This window comes from Hyperoodon ampullatus (genome assembly GCF_949752795.1).
Source record: "Hyperoodon ampullatus genome assembly, chromosome: 9".
Taxonomy (NCBI): Eukaryota; Metazoa; Chordata; class Mammalia; order Artiodactyla; family Ziphiidae; genus Hyperoodon; species Hyperoodon ampullatus.
The window spans coordinates 108,480,674-108,496,293 of NC_136922.1; the positions used below are offsets into that span (position 1 = coordinate 108,480,674).

At 49.3% G+C, this 15,620-nt stretch overlaps 1 protein-coding gene across 1 annotated transcript in view; it reads right to left on the reverse strand.

Annotated features, from left to right (window-relative positions):
• Nucleotides 1-5,051: 5,051 nt before the first annotated feature.
• The window catches only part of NCAPG2 (non-SMC condensin II complex subunit G2), a gene marked incomplete at its 5' end in the record, with an annotated part of 58,170 nt that continues 47,601 nt past the window's right edge, over nucleotides 5,052-15,620 (reverse strand). Inside the window, 3 exons of the mRNA XM_079710850.1 lie at nucleotides 5,052-5,668; nucleotides 13,578-13,677; nucleotides 15,032-15,132. Of these exons, the coding sequence (XP_079566976.1) occupies nucleotides 5,617-5,668; nucleotides 13,578-13,677; nucleotides 15,032-15,132 (253 nt within the window). The 3' untranslated portion in view covers nucleotides 5,052-5,616. The remainder of the gene's footprint in view (nucleotides 5,669-13,577; nucleotides 13,678-15,031; nucleotides 15,133-15,620) is intronic.

Here is a 15,620-nt window from a genome sequence, read left to right on the forward strand (position 1 = left end):
GTCGGCGGCGCTCAGTCCATGGCGGCCGCCCCTCCTCGCGCTCCCGGCGCTGCCGCGGCTTCAGCACCGGACAGCGCCGCCGGCCCCGCCCCGACACGCCCGGCCACGCCCCCGACACGCCGCGCGCCCGCCCTCCGGCCACGCCCACTCCCCGCCCCCACCCCGCGGGGAGCGGTCTGCGAAACGTGCTCCGACCTTCCTGGCCCCCAGCGCCGCTGCGTCTCTGCGGGCGCCCAGTCCCCCGGGCCCAGCCCCTGGCCTCCTGCTGCCCTGTGGCCGCCGAGCCTCCCCGGCCCGCCTGCGTCCCACGGCTTCCTCGACCTCTCCGCCCCTGCGGGCGCCCAGCCCCCGCCCACCCCGTACCCCACGCCGCCCCACGGCCTGAGTCTGAAGCGCACCTGCAGCTGGCAGTGCGGGCCTCCCCAGGAAGGGGCTGGAGCCGCGCAGGGTCTGCGGGTGTGGGGGTCCTCAGTCTGGGGAGAAGGGGCTGGGGGAGCCTAACCTGCGGGGTCAGCGGGGACGGGGGCTGCGGCCCTGAGCTCCAGACAGCGAGGCCAGGATTCCACAGTGGGGACCCTGCCCTGAGGTGGAGTCAGCGGGGGTCCTTCCCTGCTCCCCGTAGCCCGCCCTCCACGGGCCACCGTCCGAGGGTCCAGCAAGGGGTCCTGGGGCCCTTGCGTTCCTCCCCAGGAGACTTCCACTCCCTAAAGACCTGGGCACAGCGCAGGGTCCCTCAGCAGATGGGGGCTGTGTATGTGTGAAAGAGGAGGGGGGCGGTGTGCGTGTGCGGGGCTGAGTTGGGTGTCCCCCGCACCCTACCCTGGCTTATCGCCTCAGTCACCCCTCTCCGCTGGCTGGTGTGGCTGTCCCCAGGGTCAGCTGTGCCTACTCCCGCCCGTCCCTGGTCCCTGCCGGGCCCTCATCCAGGCAGGCTTCCTGCGGCCTCCCCACCCCAGACAAGGCTGGGCTGCCCAGACGCTGGGGCTGGGGGTGACAGCTCGGCCAGCCCACCTGCATGTGGAACTGAACACTGGGCCTGACTGTCCCACAGACCCCAGGCGCGTCCGCCTCCCGACCCTGCTCGGCACCCTCCGTGCCGCAGCACCCAAGAGAGCACTTCCTCCTCCTGTCTCCTGGCCTAGCAGGCAGGTGGGTGGGGAGTTTTATCTTCTCTTTGGCCCAACGGCCCAGGGGACTGCCCCCCAGAGAAAGCGCTCTCCACCCTGTGGGGACACCGTCCCTCCCCAGGAGGCAGCAGCCGCCGCCATCCATCGTGGTCCCACAGCACCCCACAAAGGGTGGCCCACGGGTTGGGGAAAAGCACTGGCGAGTGGGCTTTTCAGGGCACGACTTGTTCATTGCGTTATTCTCTGCAGCCAGACCTGCGTTAGCACCATGCTGCTCTCCCCTCAAAGCATATGAGCCGCACCTGCTGAGATGATTCACCCCCAGACTCGTCTGAGAAAGGCTCCAAGAGGCTCATTCCTCAGCCACGCTGAGCACCGCGCCATCTGCAATGGAAGCCCATGGGGCTGACCCCAAATGTGCGCTCTGGGCATGAGACCCACCCCGGTGAGGGCCTGAGGCTGACAGGACGTCTGTCCTCTGATGTCCAGAGAGCTGACTGGTGATACATTTGCTGACAACAGGAAAAGACAGGGAATAAGACCAGGGTAGGCTAGAAGGTAGAGCTCATTCGTGACAGGCTGTTAAGCGATTCAGAAGCACGAGGGCGGGGCGTGAAACCGCCCAGCAACGTCTGTGTGATACCGAAGGGCCTAACTCCACCTCTTGTAGATGCAGGTCTCTGTCGTCAGGTACCTGCCTGACAGGCAAATCCGAGGGCATTTACAGGTTGGCCTTGGTGAAGGACCCAGAGGAGCCAGGCCCCTCCCTGAGCCCGCGCCCTGCAGGACTGTTGCTGCTTGGGGCTGTGGTGCTCCTTCCCGGGCATCGTTACACGGGCTCCAGGAAGAGCCCGGAGGGGTTCGTTCTTTCCTTGTTTGCCTGGCTGCTGCTGACGGTGGCTTCCGGAACCAGGTCCTGCGTCACCCCTGGGCCCCAGCTCCAGGACTCTGGCAGTCACAGCACAGTTAGAGGGAAACACCCCAGAAAGGGAAAGTGGAGAACCAGAGGCACAGGAGGGACCGCAAGGAAATCGTAGCAACAGGGCATGGGGAGCAGCACAAAACCCACGAGGAGGTGCAGGAGGCTGCCCTGCGCTGAGCGGAGCAGACCGTGCTGGCCTCGGCTTTGCCTGCCACGCGGCCGAGTTCTGTCGACGGGACAGAGGACGCTCACGGGGGGAGAAATGGAGCGTGAGGAAGGGAGGAAAGGAAATCTCGCATGGGAAGAACAGGGCCGTTCCAGAGGCAGCCCAGATTTCTGATGGGCGGGAGGGCTGTGCACGGCCCTTTCTGGAGTGCCGGCCGGATACGTGGGCATGGTAGGACTCCCCAGTGCTGGGCCCCGACAAGCAGGTGTGCGTGTGTGCACAAGGGAGCGTGTCTGTATGCGTGTGTGACTGCACGTGTGTGTGAGAACATGTCTGAATGCTGTACAAGGCACGGAGACACATGTGTCTGTCCACTGTGTGCACAGCATTCAAACCCAAACACATGCTTATTACTCCCTGAGCCCTTTGGGTGGGGGGTGGGTGTCTCCTGCATGGATTGATGCTTTGTGCCTTTCTCCTTATGAAATCATTCAGTCTGTTACTGTCACACTTGCTGATATTTACGTTAGACAGCCATAGCAGGCCAGAGTCTGTATGTGATGCCATCCTGTGGTTCACAGTGAGAACATAGTTGCAGTCACAGGTCAAGGAATGACTCTTTCAAGGAGATTTTCAAGACCCTTGAGCCATGTGTCCCTTCAGGGGCCTCCTGTCCACCTGAGGAGGGAGCAGAGTGAAACTCCCAGCGAGGACACAGGTGGGGCTCAAATCCCAGCCCTGTGTGCACCAGCTCTGTCGGCCTTCATACTCCTGAGTGGTGACAGATCAAACCATTGGCAAACCTAATGGTTTTGACTGTCAGTGCTCTGGATTACCTCGGAGCTGACCAGAATATCTGTGACATCTCATTAGGACCAGAAAGTATTCAAAATGGAGGAGCTGGGCTCCCACTCTCTGTGCTGAAAAAAATGGCCCAGCCGCAGATGATTCACTGGGATGGTGGGTGTGGGAGCCGGCGGGAGACGGGCTCAGACACGGATCCCAAGGTTTTTACCGCGTCAGCAGCACCGACGGTGTCCTCCCTCATGTTGGTGGACGCCCAGTGTGCTAGGCTGGAATGTCCATTGGATTTCCACTTGATCAGGACATCTGATGGTCCCAGTTCCACCCAGGAGGGAAAGTGGGCTGCCAAACCCCAAGGAAAGGGGCCTCTAATGGGCCCTCGGCTGCTAGCCTGTGACGTCCACAGAGCCCCTTCTAGAGGGCGGGGAGCAAACGATCCCCATCCCACTGCTGCAGAGGCCAGGACCCCACGTGGCTGCCCGCACTCAGCACAGGGACGTCGCCCGCCACTGCCCACTCCCGAGTACACCGCACCTCCCTTCTTCTCCCCGGGGTGACAGCTCTGTCCCACACCGAGTGCCGCCTGACTCCAGGGCACAGCCCAGAGTGGGGAGGGAGGAGCTGCACCCCAAAGCTTGGAGGAATCAGGGTGAACATGCGATGGCAGGACACTGAGAGGATTCTGGAGACCCGGAGGATGGAAATCTCAAGGAGGGCCTCCCCGCTGGGAATGGCGACCCCCTCCCCACCCCATGAAGGGACCCTTGCCTGTTAGCCAGGAGACACTGCTTTTATTCCGTGTGTAATGACAGAGAGGAGGGCTTTGTGAATGGGTGGGCAGAAAAGGGGTGGGGTGGACTGGACTGGAAGCGTGTCTTTTTCCTGTGCTCGTCCATCCACACACACACTGTCATCACACACGCGAGCATAAGCAATACAGCGTTCAGTCTTGCGTGTTTTAAACCTGCCCCCCTAGTGAAGCCCCAGCGCCGCGGCACCCCACCACTCCGCATCTGAGCACCCCGCTCCGTCCCCCGTGCCCACGTGTAGGGACTTCTTAGGGTGTATGCCTTCAGCAGGAGTGTCTGAACTATTTTGACCCAATAAAAATGGAATTACATTTTTTCACAAATTGGATTATTTCATCCATCAAGTTTGACACAAGATAAAAGAAAACCCGACTATCCTAAAAACGTACATGCAAATTAAAAAGCCAATTAACCTCTTCCACAAAGGGAATAAACACCAAGCTCCATTTTAGAGTGCTACAACAAATGCAAGGAACTACTTCTCATCTAGAACAAACTCTTCCAGGAATACCAAAAGACAGAACACTCCTCAGTTCATTTTATGAGGCTTGCCTATTCTTGAAACTAAATCAAACAAGGGCAAAAAAGAAAAAAAAAAAATTCACCAATACAAAGTATGGCTTAGTTAATTAGCAAAGATGTTTAGATAGTCTTATGTTCAAACCAGCTAAGTAATCAACCCCCCACCTCCCAGTCCTCAGATATCCCTCGGTAAAACCTTGTGCTAAATGCTCATGACCATGGTGCACAGTCCATTTAGGTACCTTCTTCGAGAAACAGAGGCACTGAGACATTGGCACTTCTTTCCTTCCTGCTGGGGGGCTGAGACAGAACACGCGTGCGTTTGAAGCAGCACCCCAGGCGGCAGGATGCTGACGGCCTCGACCTGGGCCGTGGCTGTCGGGATCTGAACGTGGAAACTCTGGCAACGGGGGTGGTGACGTAGGATGATGCAGCCAGGGAGCCGGGGGCCAGTCCTCTGTCAGCCGGGACAGCTCTCGGAAAGAAAACGTGGTTCAGCTTCAGGCTGAATGACTGGATCTGTGTCCTGGCACTCACAGCCCCAGGCCCCCGCGCGTGGCCCCTCTCCCCGCACCCACCCAGCCGCTCCCTGCGCTTTACACCTCTGCCCCTGGTAGAAAGGCAGGCCTGCCCAGAACTCAGCCCTCGTTCCTGCAGGGGAAAACTTGTACGAATATTTTTAAATCAAGTAGACAAACAGGTGTTGTCATTGCTTTATTACTCATAGTTTGCAAGCAATATTATATATAAAAGTCATTTTTAAAACAACCGGGTTTGCTAGAAAGGTGTCTTTTTTCTTTCTTTGCACTGTGGGTTTCTGCACCATTCATACCTGGAGCCTGTTACGTTAAATGTATCATTTATGCAGGCGCTGGGCGAACGTGTGAGAACCTTGGAGTGTTCTACTCGTACCCACCCTCAAAGAAATCCCACCCCTTCTCTATTATACGGGTTATTAACATCAAAAACACTAGTGGGACTTCCCTGGTGGCACAGTGGTTGAGAGTCCGCCTGCCGATGCAGGGGACGCGGGTTCGTGCCCCGGTCCGGGAAGATCCCACATGCCGCGGAGCGGCTGGGCCCGTGAGCCATGGCCGCTGAGCCTGCGCGTCCGGAGCCTGTGCTCCGCAACGGGAGAGGCCACAGCAGTGAGAGGCCCGTGTACCGCAAAAAAAAAAACAAAAAAAACCACTAGCAAAATACACATTCATCTCGCTTTCTGTAAGTCCTTTTTCTCTATTTTTAATGACCAAGATGTTGGCTTGGTTATGAATTCAAAAGTGCTCCCAAAGTTCTTGATGATGATTCATAGAGAAACCTGAAACAGAGAAAGAATTAGCTACAGAAAAATGTGACTGAAGTATGCAAATTTACATTTTCACAGAATAAATCTAAAAATGGTTTGCAACAGAATACACTTAAAGAGAAAACTGAAGTAATCGCTGTTTCTCATAGGTAAATGGAGTAATAAGAATCGCCATCAGCAGAAACCTTAGCGCAACACACAGCACACAGACAGAGCATTCCGGGACCAGAGGCGTCCTCCGTCCCCAAGAAACACGAACAGAAGACCCTCTCAGTGAAAGGTGCTCACCTGGCTGTGCTTCCTCTTTCACTCACAAGGACTCTCCTCTAGGAGGATCTAGACCGCTGCGCAGACACACGGCAGGCTCACGGGTACGGCCGGGCACCCCCTTTTCCCACGCCCACAATCGCTAGCTCGTCTCCCTCCTTCGCGAGAGCACAAGGTAAACGACAACTATTAACCCCCATGACGCACTGTTGCAACCATGCTTGCTCACTTCCTGCACACACACCTCACTTTCTCGTCCCACCCCCTGCACACCTGTCCCCAGGCGAGACTGGCTGAGCAGCCCGTCACCCACTCCCCTTCCTTCTCCATCCCCCGAGCTCCCCTCAGAGGGTGCGCGGGCCAGCCAACCTTTGAATTCCTGCTGAGACAAACCTCAACCTTTATCCCAAATGGCCTCTCAGCTTGATTCACTCTTCAGCCTGGAGCTGTTATGGGCACTCGGGTCTGCCCGTGTCCTGCCCTGTCCAGTATCAACACAAGCATGGGGTAACTTTACATTTTCTAGTAGCCACGTTCAAAGAGATGAAAAGAATGGGTGAAATTCGTCTTAAGACAGTTGGCCCTTGAATGACGCAGGGGTTTGGGGCGACGTGACCCTCCGCAAAGTTGAAAATCTGCAGATAACTTAGTCGGCCCTCTGAGAACACAGCTCTTCCATATCCGCAGTTCTGCATCCACAGATTCACCCAACTACAACTGTGCAGTCCTGGGCTATTTACTATGGAAAATGTCTGCCATTTAAGTGGATCCACACAGTTCAGACCTGTGCTGTCCAAGAGTCAACAGTGTATTTTATTTAACCCCACACACCGAAGTAAGTCAACCTGTAACCAACACAAAAACATCACCAACGTATCTCACAGCCCTTCTGCACACCAGCCGCAGAGCCTGTGGGTCCTCACACCTGGGCCACATCTCGAGTCACACTCACTTGTTCCACTCATCATGAGGGGCCCCGTAGGGGCCAACACAGATCTAGAAAAGTTCTCATAGTTTTCTCTTTGTCTCAAAATTCAGGAATTTTATTCAGACTTATGTGTGATTTTTTTCATCAGTCCCATCTAAACTTTAGTTAAAGAAACAACAACAAAAAATGAATCTTTAAAATTGCATATCTCTTTGGCCCCAGGAAATCCTCTCCCGTCGGCGGTTGGATCGCTGCTTCCCTGGGTCTCTCCCTGGTCTGCTTCCCCCAGGACCCTCATCGGTGTCTGTCCTGCTCGGGGGCACCCTCCACGGCGACCTTGTGGACCACCTGGGAGCTGAGGTTCCAGTGCCTCAACAACATTTCCAACTCAAGGGTTTTTAGTTCCAGATCATTCTTTTGGGCTACGATTGATTTTTCTTTGAAGACTCTTGTCATTAAGTGTCTGGCTGGCCCAGCCTGCTGCTTTACTAACGGTTGTCCTATTTCTCTCTCACCACTCCACTGCTGCACGTGTGCAGTCATTTTTGTCTGCGCCCCATGGACGCCTCAGGCTGAGCAGAGACGGCAGACAGTGGGAAGCACGAAGCCTATGGAAGCCGCCCCATCACAGCAGCGAGCAGGTGTCTGCATCCGGAGAAACACCAGGAGACTCGATGCTCCCCATCCCTTCCGGTCTCCCGGCATCAGTGTCCGACGGCACCACCCTCCTGCATCAGCTCTTCGAGAGCTATAGGCTAGGACGCTTGCAAGGGCCGGCATGCCAGCCAGGCCCCAGCTCCCTGGTGGCCAGAGGGAGGGAGCACTGTCCCACCCAGGAGACGAGACAGAGGGACACAGGACACGGTAAGTCTCCAACGCCCCAGAATCTAAGACTTATTTTTAATCACTCAAAAATATTGTCTCCTTATGTAAGAATTTTAAAACCCTTAAAGAAAAATGTTAGGTTACCTTGGCAAAATGACTTATTAAATTACTATAGGGTAATCAGCCTCTCATGATGGCCTAAGTCCAGTCTGAGACTCTGGTCACCTCTGAACCGAGCACCAGGCCAGTCCTGGGCTGCCGGGCATCCTGACTTCTCCTTCCAAGGCCAGAAACCGAGGCTGAGAGGCAAAGCAACCTGCCTGGGACCCCAGCATCAGCAAAGGTACGGTGGGTGCAAACCAGGCCTCTGACTACCCCACGGGGCTCGGATACCAACAAGGTCTCCTGCTCTCCTGTGAATCCAGTCATTCTCCTGTTACCTGGGGAGAGGGTTGGATACACTGTATAGACCAGAGGAATCAGAATTATGAAGGGGCAAAATAGATGAGCGTACAATTTCAGAGCTGGAAGGGACAGTGGCAGCCCTGGTCCAGGGTCCCCCATGTCGCCCACTGAGCTCTGATTCCCCACGACCCGTCCACCTCCAGCTCCTACGGCCCAAGGCCGGCCGTGCTCACAGCTGGAGACGCCAACACAGGAGAGGCACAAAATCAGCCTTTGGAGAAAAACAATCGGTAAGATAAGCAACGTATGTTTTCTAATTAAAGAAGGGTTTTATTTACGAGTAGTTTTTAATTATCCACACCAAGGTCCTAGGTTTTGATGCATGCTTCTAAATGAGCTACAAAAAGCATCCAGCCTCGAATTCATTTTTCAAAAGACTATGAAAATTACATACAGTGAAATAAGGTGATATTACGTATCAATACTTGATAATAAAAAAGAGGCCACTGTTTCAGGGAATACTCCTTTGCTTCAAGTCTAATCACAAGGTTTAACGTTGGGGATGCACACACACCACCAAAGCTGCCAAAACACAGTTAATGCTGGTAATTAACTTGCTTATAATATGATTCCAGTTCACTTAGTGGGAAAAATTCATGATATAACACAAACGTTAAGAAATAATCTCTAGGGGCTTCCCTGGTGGCGCAGTGGTTGAGAATCTGCCTGCCAATGCAGGGGACAGGGGTTCGAGCCCTGGTCTGGGAAGATCCCACATGCCGCGGAGCAACTAGCCCCGTGAGCCATAAATACTGAGCCTGCGCATCTGGAGCCTGTGCTCCTCAACGAGAGGCCGCGATATGAGAGGCCCGTGCACCGCGATGAGGAGTGGCCCCCACTTGCCGCAACTAGAGAAAGCCCTCACACAGAAACGAAGAGCCAACACAACCATAAATAAATGAATAAATAAATAAATAAATAAAAACTTAAAAAAAAAAAAGAAATAATCTCTAATTATAGTGCTACTCATATACTATGTATGAAAGTAATAAAGGTGGCATCCTTTGACACTTAAAAGCATGAGAGCATTGGTGAATGCATGCTGTTGCTCCTGAGAAAACAGTCCAGTTTACACAATTTACAGAAGAGCACTATGCCAGGTGAGGCACTGAAAGTGCAATGAGACAGCACCCAAGAGACCAGTCAACAAAATCCTAACCCTGCTGCAGAGAAAGCTAGTGTATTGGATAAGAAAACATTCACTTCTAAATTAATGCCCTGTTTCCTAAAATATTCATTGGACCAAAGGGTCCCAAGAGTCTTAAAGATGCAGACTTGCCTTAACGTCTCTATGCCAACAAAAATAAATAATATTCTAAAATAGAGTCTTAAATCTTAACTGCTTATCTTCCATTAGATTGATTTTTTTGTTTCATCGATTTTTTTTAAGTTCTTTTTTTTTTATTTTCCAGACACTGGTTTTTGTACAGTGTGCTTCTTGCATATTGAAGTAAGAAGCCAGCATTTCAGTCTCTACCTATTTACTTTTTTAGGATGTTTCCTCCTTAAAGGCGAGAACTGTTTCTTGCCATCTGTGTATCAGCTCAGCACAGAAAACTGCACAGTTGTAGAAACAGTGAAGAAACAAAATATTACATGCCCTGCATTTAACTTCTATGAATATCCTTTTCTTTTCCATGGAGTAAGTTCTGAACTTCTAAGGCCTTTTTTTCTGTCAATGTAACTAACACAACTCAAGTACTCGCCTGGAGCCTCTGTACAAGTGCAAACGTCCCTCTTTCCTTCTGCTCCCTCAGAGCAGTTCATACCATTCTTTTCCAAAAAACTATCCTTACAGATGGTATTTCTAACAGAGAAATCTTGTAAAATGCTTGCATTTCCGAGGTTATGACCATGTCCCATGGCAATAACCTATCATTTACCTAGTTTGTAATTCTGACAGCCTTATTTAGTATTTGCACTGCGCTGTGTTTTCAGAAACATACAAACACTCCTCAGTTTCCTCCAAATTAGAAGCTCACTTCCCTCTTCCTCACATACCTAGAAATTAAACAAGTTCATAACCCTAGAGTCTGTTGGGTTTCTTCCTCAAAGACCCTTCCTAAACTGCATAGGAAATAGTCAACAGTCTCTGCAGTAAAGCCTGTAATTGAATGCACGTCCTTGGCTCGCAGACGAGCAAGCCCCGGCTCCAGGGCCCCGCTGGGGCTCATGAGGCACGGCACCAGCCCTGGCAGCAGGGGCGCCGGAGGGCTTCCCACAAGGTCCAGCCTTCTCCGGGGGGCGCGGGCAGCAGAGGCAGCACCCAAGGCCCACAGGGCGGCTACCTGACCCGCGGCGGGGCTCATGGGCTCAGCAGCTCCCCTAGCACCTCCCTACGGATGGGCCCCGCCCCCCAGAGACTAGATGGCCAGCGGTGCCCCCAGAAGGCCTCAGGACTTCTCCATCCTGGAGAGGCTCAGCCTGGGGTGTGCATCCTCCCTAGGGGTAGTGCTGCTCCTCACATCTGCCGCTCTCCCACCCTTTACAGTTCGCTGTGACCCTCATGAGCCCCCAGTCCGTTGCACCGGCGCCCTGATGGGGGCTCCTGACGTGGAGCTTACACTGTCCCGTCATTGTGGGGTTTCCGCCTCCTGACTAAAACACCACGAATGCTCCAGAAATGCTCACTGAAGGAGGCTGGGGAGCCATCTTCATACCTGACAAAATGGCTTTTACGGAGCACAGCATTACTGGAGAAGAAGTGCGACCCCTCATAAAAATAAAAGGGTCAATCCATCAAGAAGATACAATAGTTCTAAAATCATATGCTCCTAATATCAGGATTACAAAATATATAAAGGAAAACCCCTCTGTCAAAAATGCACAGATCCAGCAGGCAGAAAATTAGTAAGGACAAGCTGAACTCAACACCATCAACCAATAGGATACAACTGACATTTACAGATTCCTTCACCCTACAACAGCACAACGCACATTCTTCTCAAGCTCCTGTGGAACATTTACCAAGATAGATCACATATTAGGCCATAAAACACACCTTAATAAATTTAAAAGAATAGAAATCCATACAATGTCTTCTCTCAGACATTAAAGTAGAGATCAATAACAGAAAAATAACTGGAAAATTGAGAGATTAAATAACACACTTCTAAAGAATACATGTGGCAAAGAAGAAATCTCAAGAGAAATTTTAAAATATTTTTAACTAAATGAAAATAAAAACATAACATCAAAATTTGTGCCATGCAGAAAAAGCAGTGCTTAGAGGGTAATTTATAGCACTGACGATTAGAAAAGAAGAAACATTTAAAATCAGTAATCTAGGCTTCCGGAAACCAGAAAAAAAGAAAAAAAAGAGCAAATTAAATCCAAAGCAGGCAAAAGAAAAGAAATAATAAAAATTAGAGCAGAAAGCAAAAAAAAAAAAAAAAAAGAAAAGAAAAACAGAAATCAATAGAGAAAATCAATGAACCCAAAAGCTGGTTCTTTAAAAGATCAATAAAACCAATAAGCCTCTAGCCAGGCTGGAAAAAAAAAAAAAGAGGACACAAATTACTAATATCAGAAATGAAAGAGAGTACATAACTACAGATCCCATGGACATTAAAAAAAAGACAATTAAGTAATACTATACCCACAGAGTTGACAACCTAGATGAAATGGACCAAATCCTTGAAAGGCACAATCTGCCAAAACTAACTCAAGAAGAAATAGACAATCTGAATAGGCATCTATTAAATAAAATTGAGTCAATAATTAATAACCTTCCGAAGTAGAGAGCACCAGACCCAGATGGATTCACTGGTGAATTCTAACCAAATATTTGAGAAATAAGCTATACCAATTCTTTACAGTCTCTTTCAGAAGATAGAAGAAGGGAAGGAATACTTCCTAAGTCATTCTATGAGGCCAGCAACTCCCTAGTCGCAAAGCCAGACAAAGACATTACAAGAAAAGATAACTACAGAACAATCTCACTCATGAGCATAGATGCAAAAAATACTTAATAAATATTAGCAAATTAAACCCAACAGTGTATTAAAAAATTATACACCATGACTGAGTGGGATTTATCCCAGGTATGCAAGGCTGGTTCAATATCTGAAAATCAACTAATGTAACCTACCACATGAACAGGCTAAAGAAGAAAAATCCTATGACCGTGTCAGTAGATGCAGAAAAAGCATTTGACAAGATCCAACACCCACTATGATAAGAACTATCTGTAAATTAGGAATAGAGGGGAACTTCCTCAACTTGATAAAGAACATCTACAGCTAACATTGTGCTTAATGGTGAGAAATGGGAAGCTTTCCCACTAAGATCATGTACAAGACAAGTATGTCCTTTCACCACTCCTTTTCAATATTGTACCAGAAGCCCTAGCTAATGCAATAAGACAAGGAAAGAAAGGTATACAGATTGGTAAGGAAGAGATAAAACTGTCTTTGTTCATAAGTTAGCAATTTAGGATTTTGAAAGTCTTTCTCCAAAGGAAAAAGTAGCTACGGAAAGTGGCTTATTTCCCAGACATATATAAAACTAATTACCTGGTTCAAAGCCCTGTAACACTTAACTGTATGGTGTTCAGAAAACAGCAGGAAAAACACTGCTTCTGTGGCTGGTCTGAGAGTCAAACACAATTCAGAAAAGAGTCTACAGGAAATTGCACAGCATGTCAAAAACATTATACAGCAGCAAAAACACCTGGCTGGAAAAATAGCCCAATGAACACATTCTTAGACAGCAGTCCCTGCAGCAGCAACAGGCTACCTGGAAAGTAGAAAACAGTGCACATTTCTTCTGTCTCTGGAGGGACCTTTCCCATTCCCAACATGGATACTTGTAAACTGGTAATTATAACCCAGGAATGAATGTTCATAGTTTCAAAAACACAGCAAACCACCAAATATAATCTGTCTAGGTTTAAAACCATATAGAATGATGGGACTTCCCTGGTGGTCCAGTGAGTAAGAATCCGCCTTCCAATGCAGAGGCCACGGGTTCGATCCCTGGTCGGGGAACTAAGACCCCACATGCCACGGAACAACTAAGCCCACACACCACAACTACTGAGCCCACGCACTCTGGAGCCCGTGCACCACAACTAGAGAGAAGCCCACAAGGAAAGATCCCATGTGCCGCAACTAAGATCCGACACAGCCAAAAATAAATAAATAAAAAATAAAAAATAAAATAAAATAAAACCATATAGAATGAGTTTGTATGGCCTTCCTTTTCTAGGGCAGAATCTTGCAAGTGACAGTTTTGTTTTTGTTTTTAAAGACAGAATGAGGACGTAATTAAAACATATGCTCAAGGGGTCTTGTCAACAGAAACACTTCTATGCCTTCAATCGCCAGTTTTCTACCGGGCTGTAACAAGCAGCAATGAAAACGTGATCTAAAATAGACCTAAGGAATAACTAGCAGTGTTCAGATAATCACACCTGGTGGGTATCTAGTGCTTTACCTTTCCAAGCTATCCTCTTCCAAAGTAATTTCCATGAATGTCTTTAGTTTTCTGTGAACAGTAGCTGCAACACCCTTCACTTTTGAACTCTTATGTTTACCTGTTAAAGACAGAAAAATATTGAACACAACCACACAAAAAGCACACACACTCTATCAATGCAGGTTCGATTTCAGTAAGACAGAGCCTCCTACCCTCCCCTCTGAGTCAGTGCATATATTGACCTGCGGAACAGTAATGATCCCTTTAAAGGGATGTTAGAAGATCCAATGAGTGATTACAAAGCACCTCATTGGCTCTGAGGTAGTTCCCAAGGCCGTGATCCCGTGAGTTCTGTCCATGGCATCAGACTTGATGATCACCAACCCTTCAACAGTAACGGAACTAACACATTTCAGAGTCATCATCTGTTTGGCAAATATTTAGGTACCTATTAAGTACACGGTGGTCATCTGCACCCCAACCTCCATCCTCACACCCTCCACATGGAGAACGTCCCTCTTCCTGCAGATGTCTCCCCAGGAGACACTGCCTCAGGCAAGTCTTTCCTGATGCTTGGCCTGGGTCAAACTAGTTACAAATTCCTGTCATGAATCTACAGCCATACTATGCATTCATGCTTATGGGGAGAGCTTGTTTCGAGAGGAACACTCTATGAATAATATCTTAGAAAATAATTTCAACATTAGTAAAACTGGTCAAAACATATAGAAACTTGGGGCTTCCCTGGTGGCGCAGTGGTTGAGAGTCTGCCTGCTGATGCAGGAGATGCAGGTTCGTGCCCCGGTCCTGGAGGATCCCACATGCCACGCAGCGGCTAGACCCGTGAGCCATGGCCGCTGGGCCTGCGCGTCCGGAGCCTGTGCTCCGCAGCGGGAGAGGCCACGACAGTGGGAGGCCCGTATACCACACAAAAAAAAAAAAATATATATAGAAACTTAACAGTAGTCCATCTGCAGGGACATTACCATATTTTACACTTAGGTAAGCATTTCCTAGGTATCTCCAATTATTTTTCCAATACTATTTCGACTGGCTGGGAAACCCAGAATAGGCACAGTTAAAGCTAAGCAAAACACAGATACATTAAATATTAATACCAAAACACACCATCATTAGCAAAAATGAATTCAGATTTTTAAATGTACATGACAAAGGTAATAAATGACAAATCAATAGAAATTCAGTCTAAGGCACAGAGAGGGAGACGTAATGGGTCCAGTCGGGAAAGTGGACAGCAGCTGCATTAAGAAGCTACCATTATTCAAGCTGGTACAGGGCAGCTACATAGCAGACGCCCAGGCAGACGGCACACGTGTAGCGCGTGGAGAGCTTGGGGGAAAGTGCCATGAGAGCCTAACTAGCAGGGGATTCACTCCCAAACATTCCACAACAGTTCTGTGTAAGATGCACCCAGCACTGTGCCAGACGATACCATAGAAAATTTAACCAACCTTTATCAATAACCAAGATAATGTGCATAACAGCTGTGAGACACACGATGCCTTCAATATCCTCAGAAATAACACATGCCTTCAATTCATCTAAAAATGACCTGCAAAAAAGTAAAAAACAACTGAAATTACTCTATAGTATATCTTAATACTTTATAGAAAGATAAATATAGCCAAGATTCATCAACCACCATGAATTCTAGTTTTCAGGTAACATGGGAAGTTGACTAAACTCTTCCCATACTCTTTGCTGTAAGCATGCCAAATCATACAGGTGAGACACTAAAATCAGAGGGCGTTGCTAGAAAGAGAACAGGGTTGTTCTGGTTAGTGAATAAAGCCACTCTGCATACTCGTAATGCCCACAAAAAAGATTTGATATGCTACTGAAAGATAATTCATAGCTGTTAAAAACAATGCTTTCTGAAGTTTTCAAGGAACATATCTACTATTAAAATTCCACAGGTATCAGGTAACTTTCCCTTTTGTAGCCCCCCAGTCCTGCATGTGCCACAAGAAACCCTAGAAGCAGGTCAGGTGACACATGGCATGGAGAAATGAGTAACAGCTGTGTGCCGAATGAAAACCA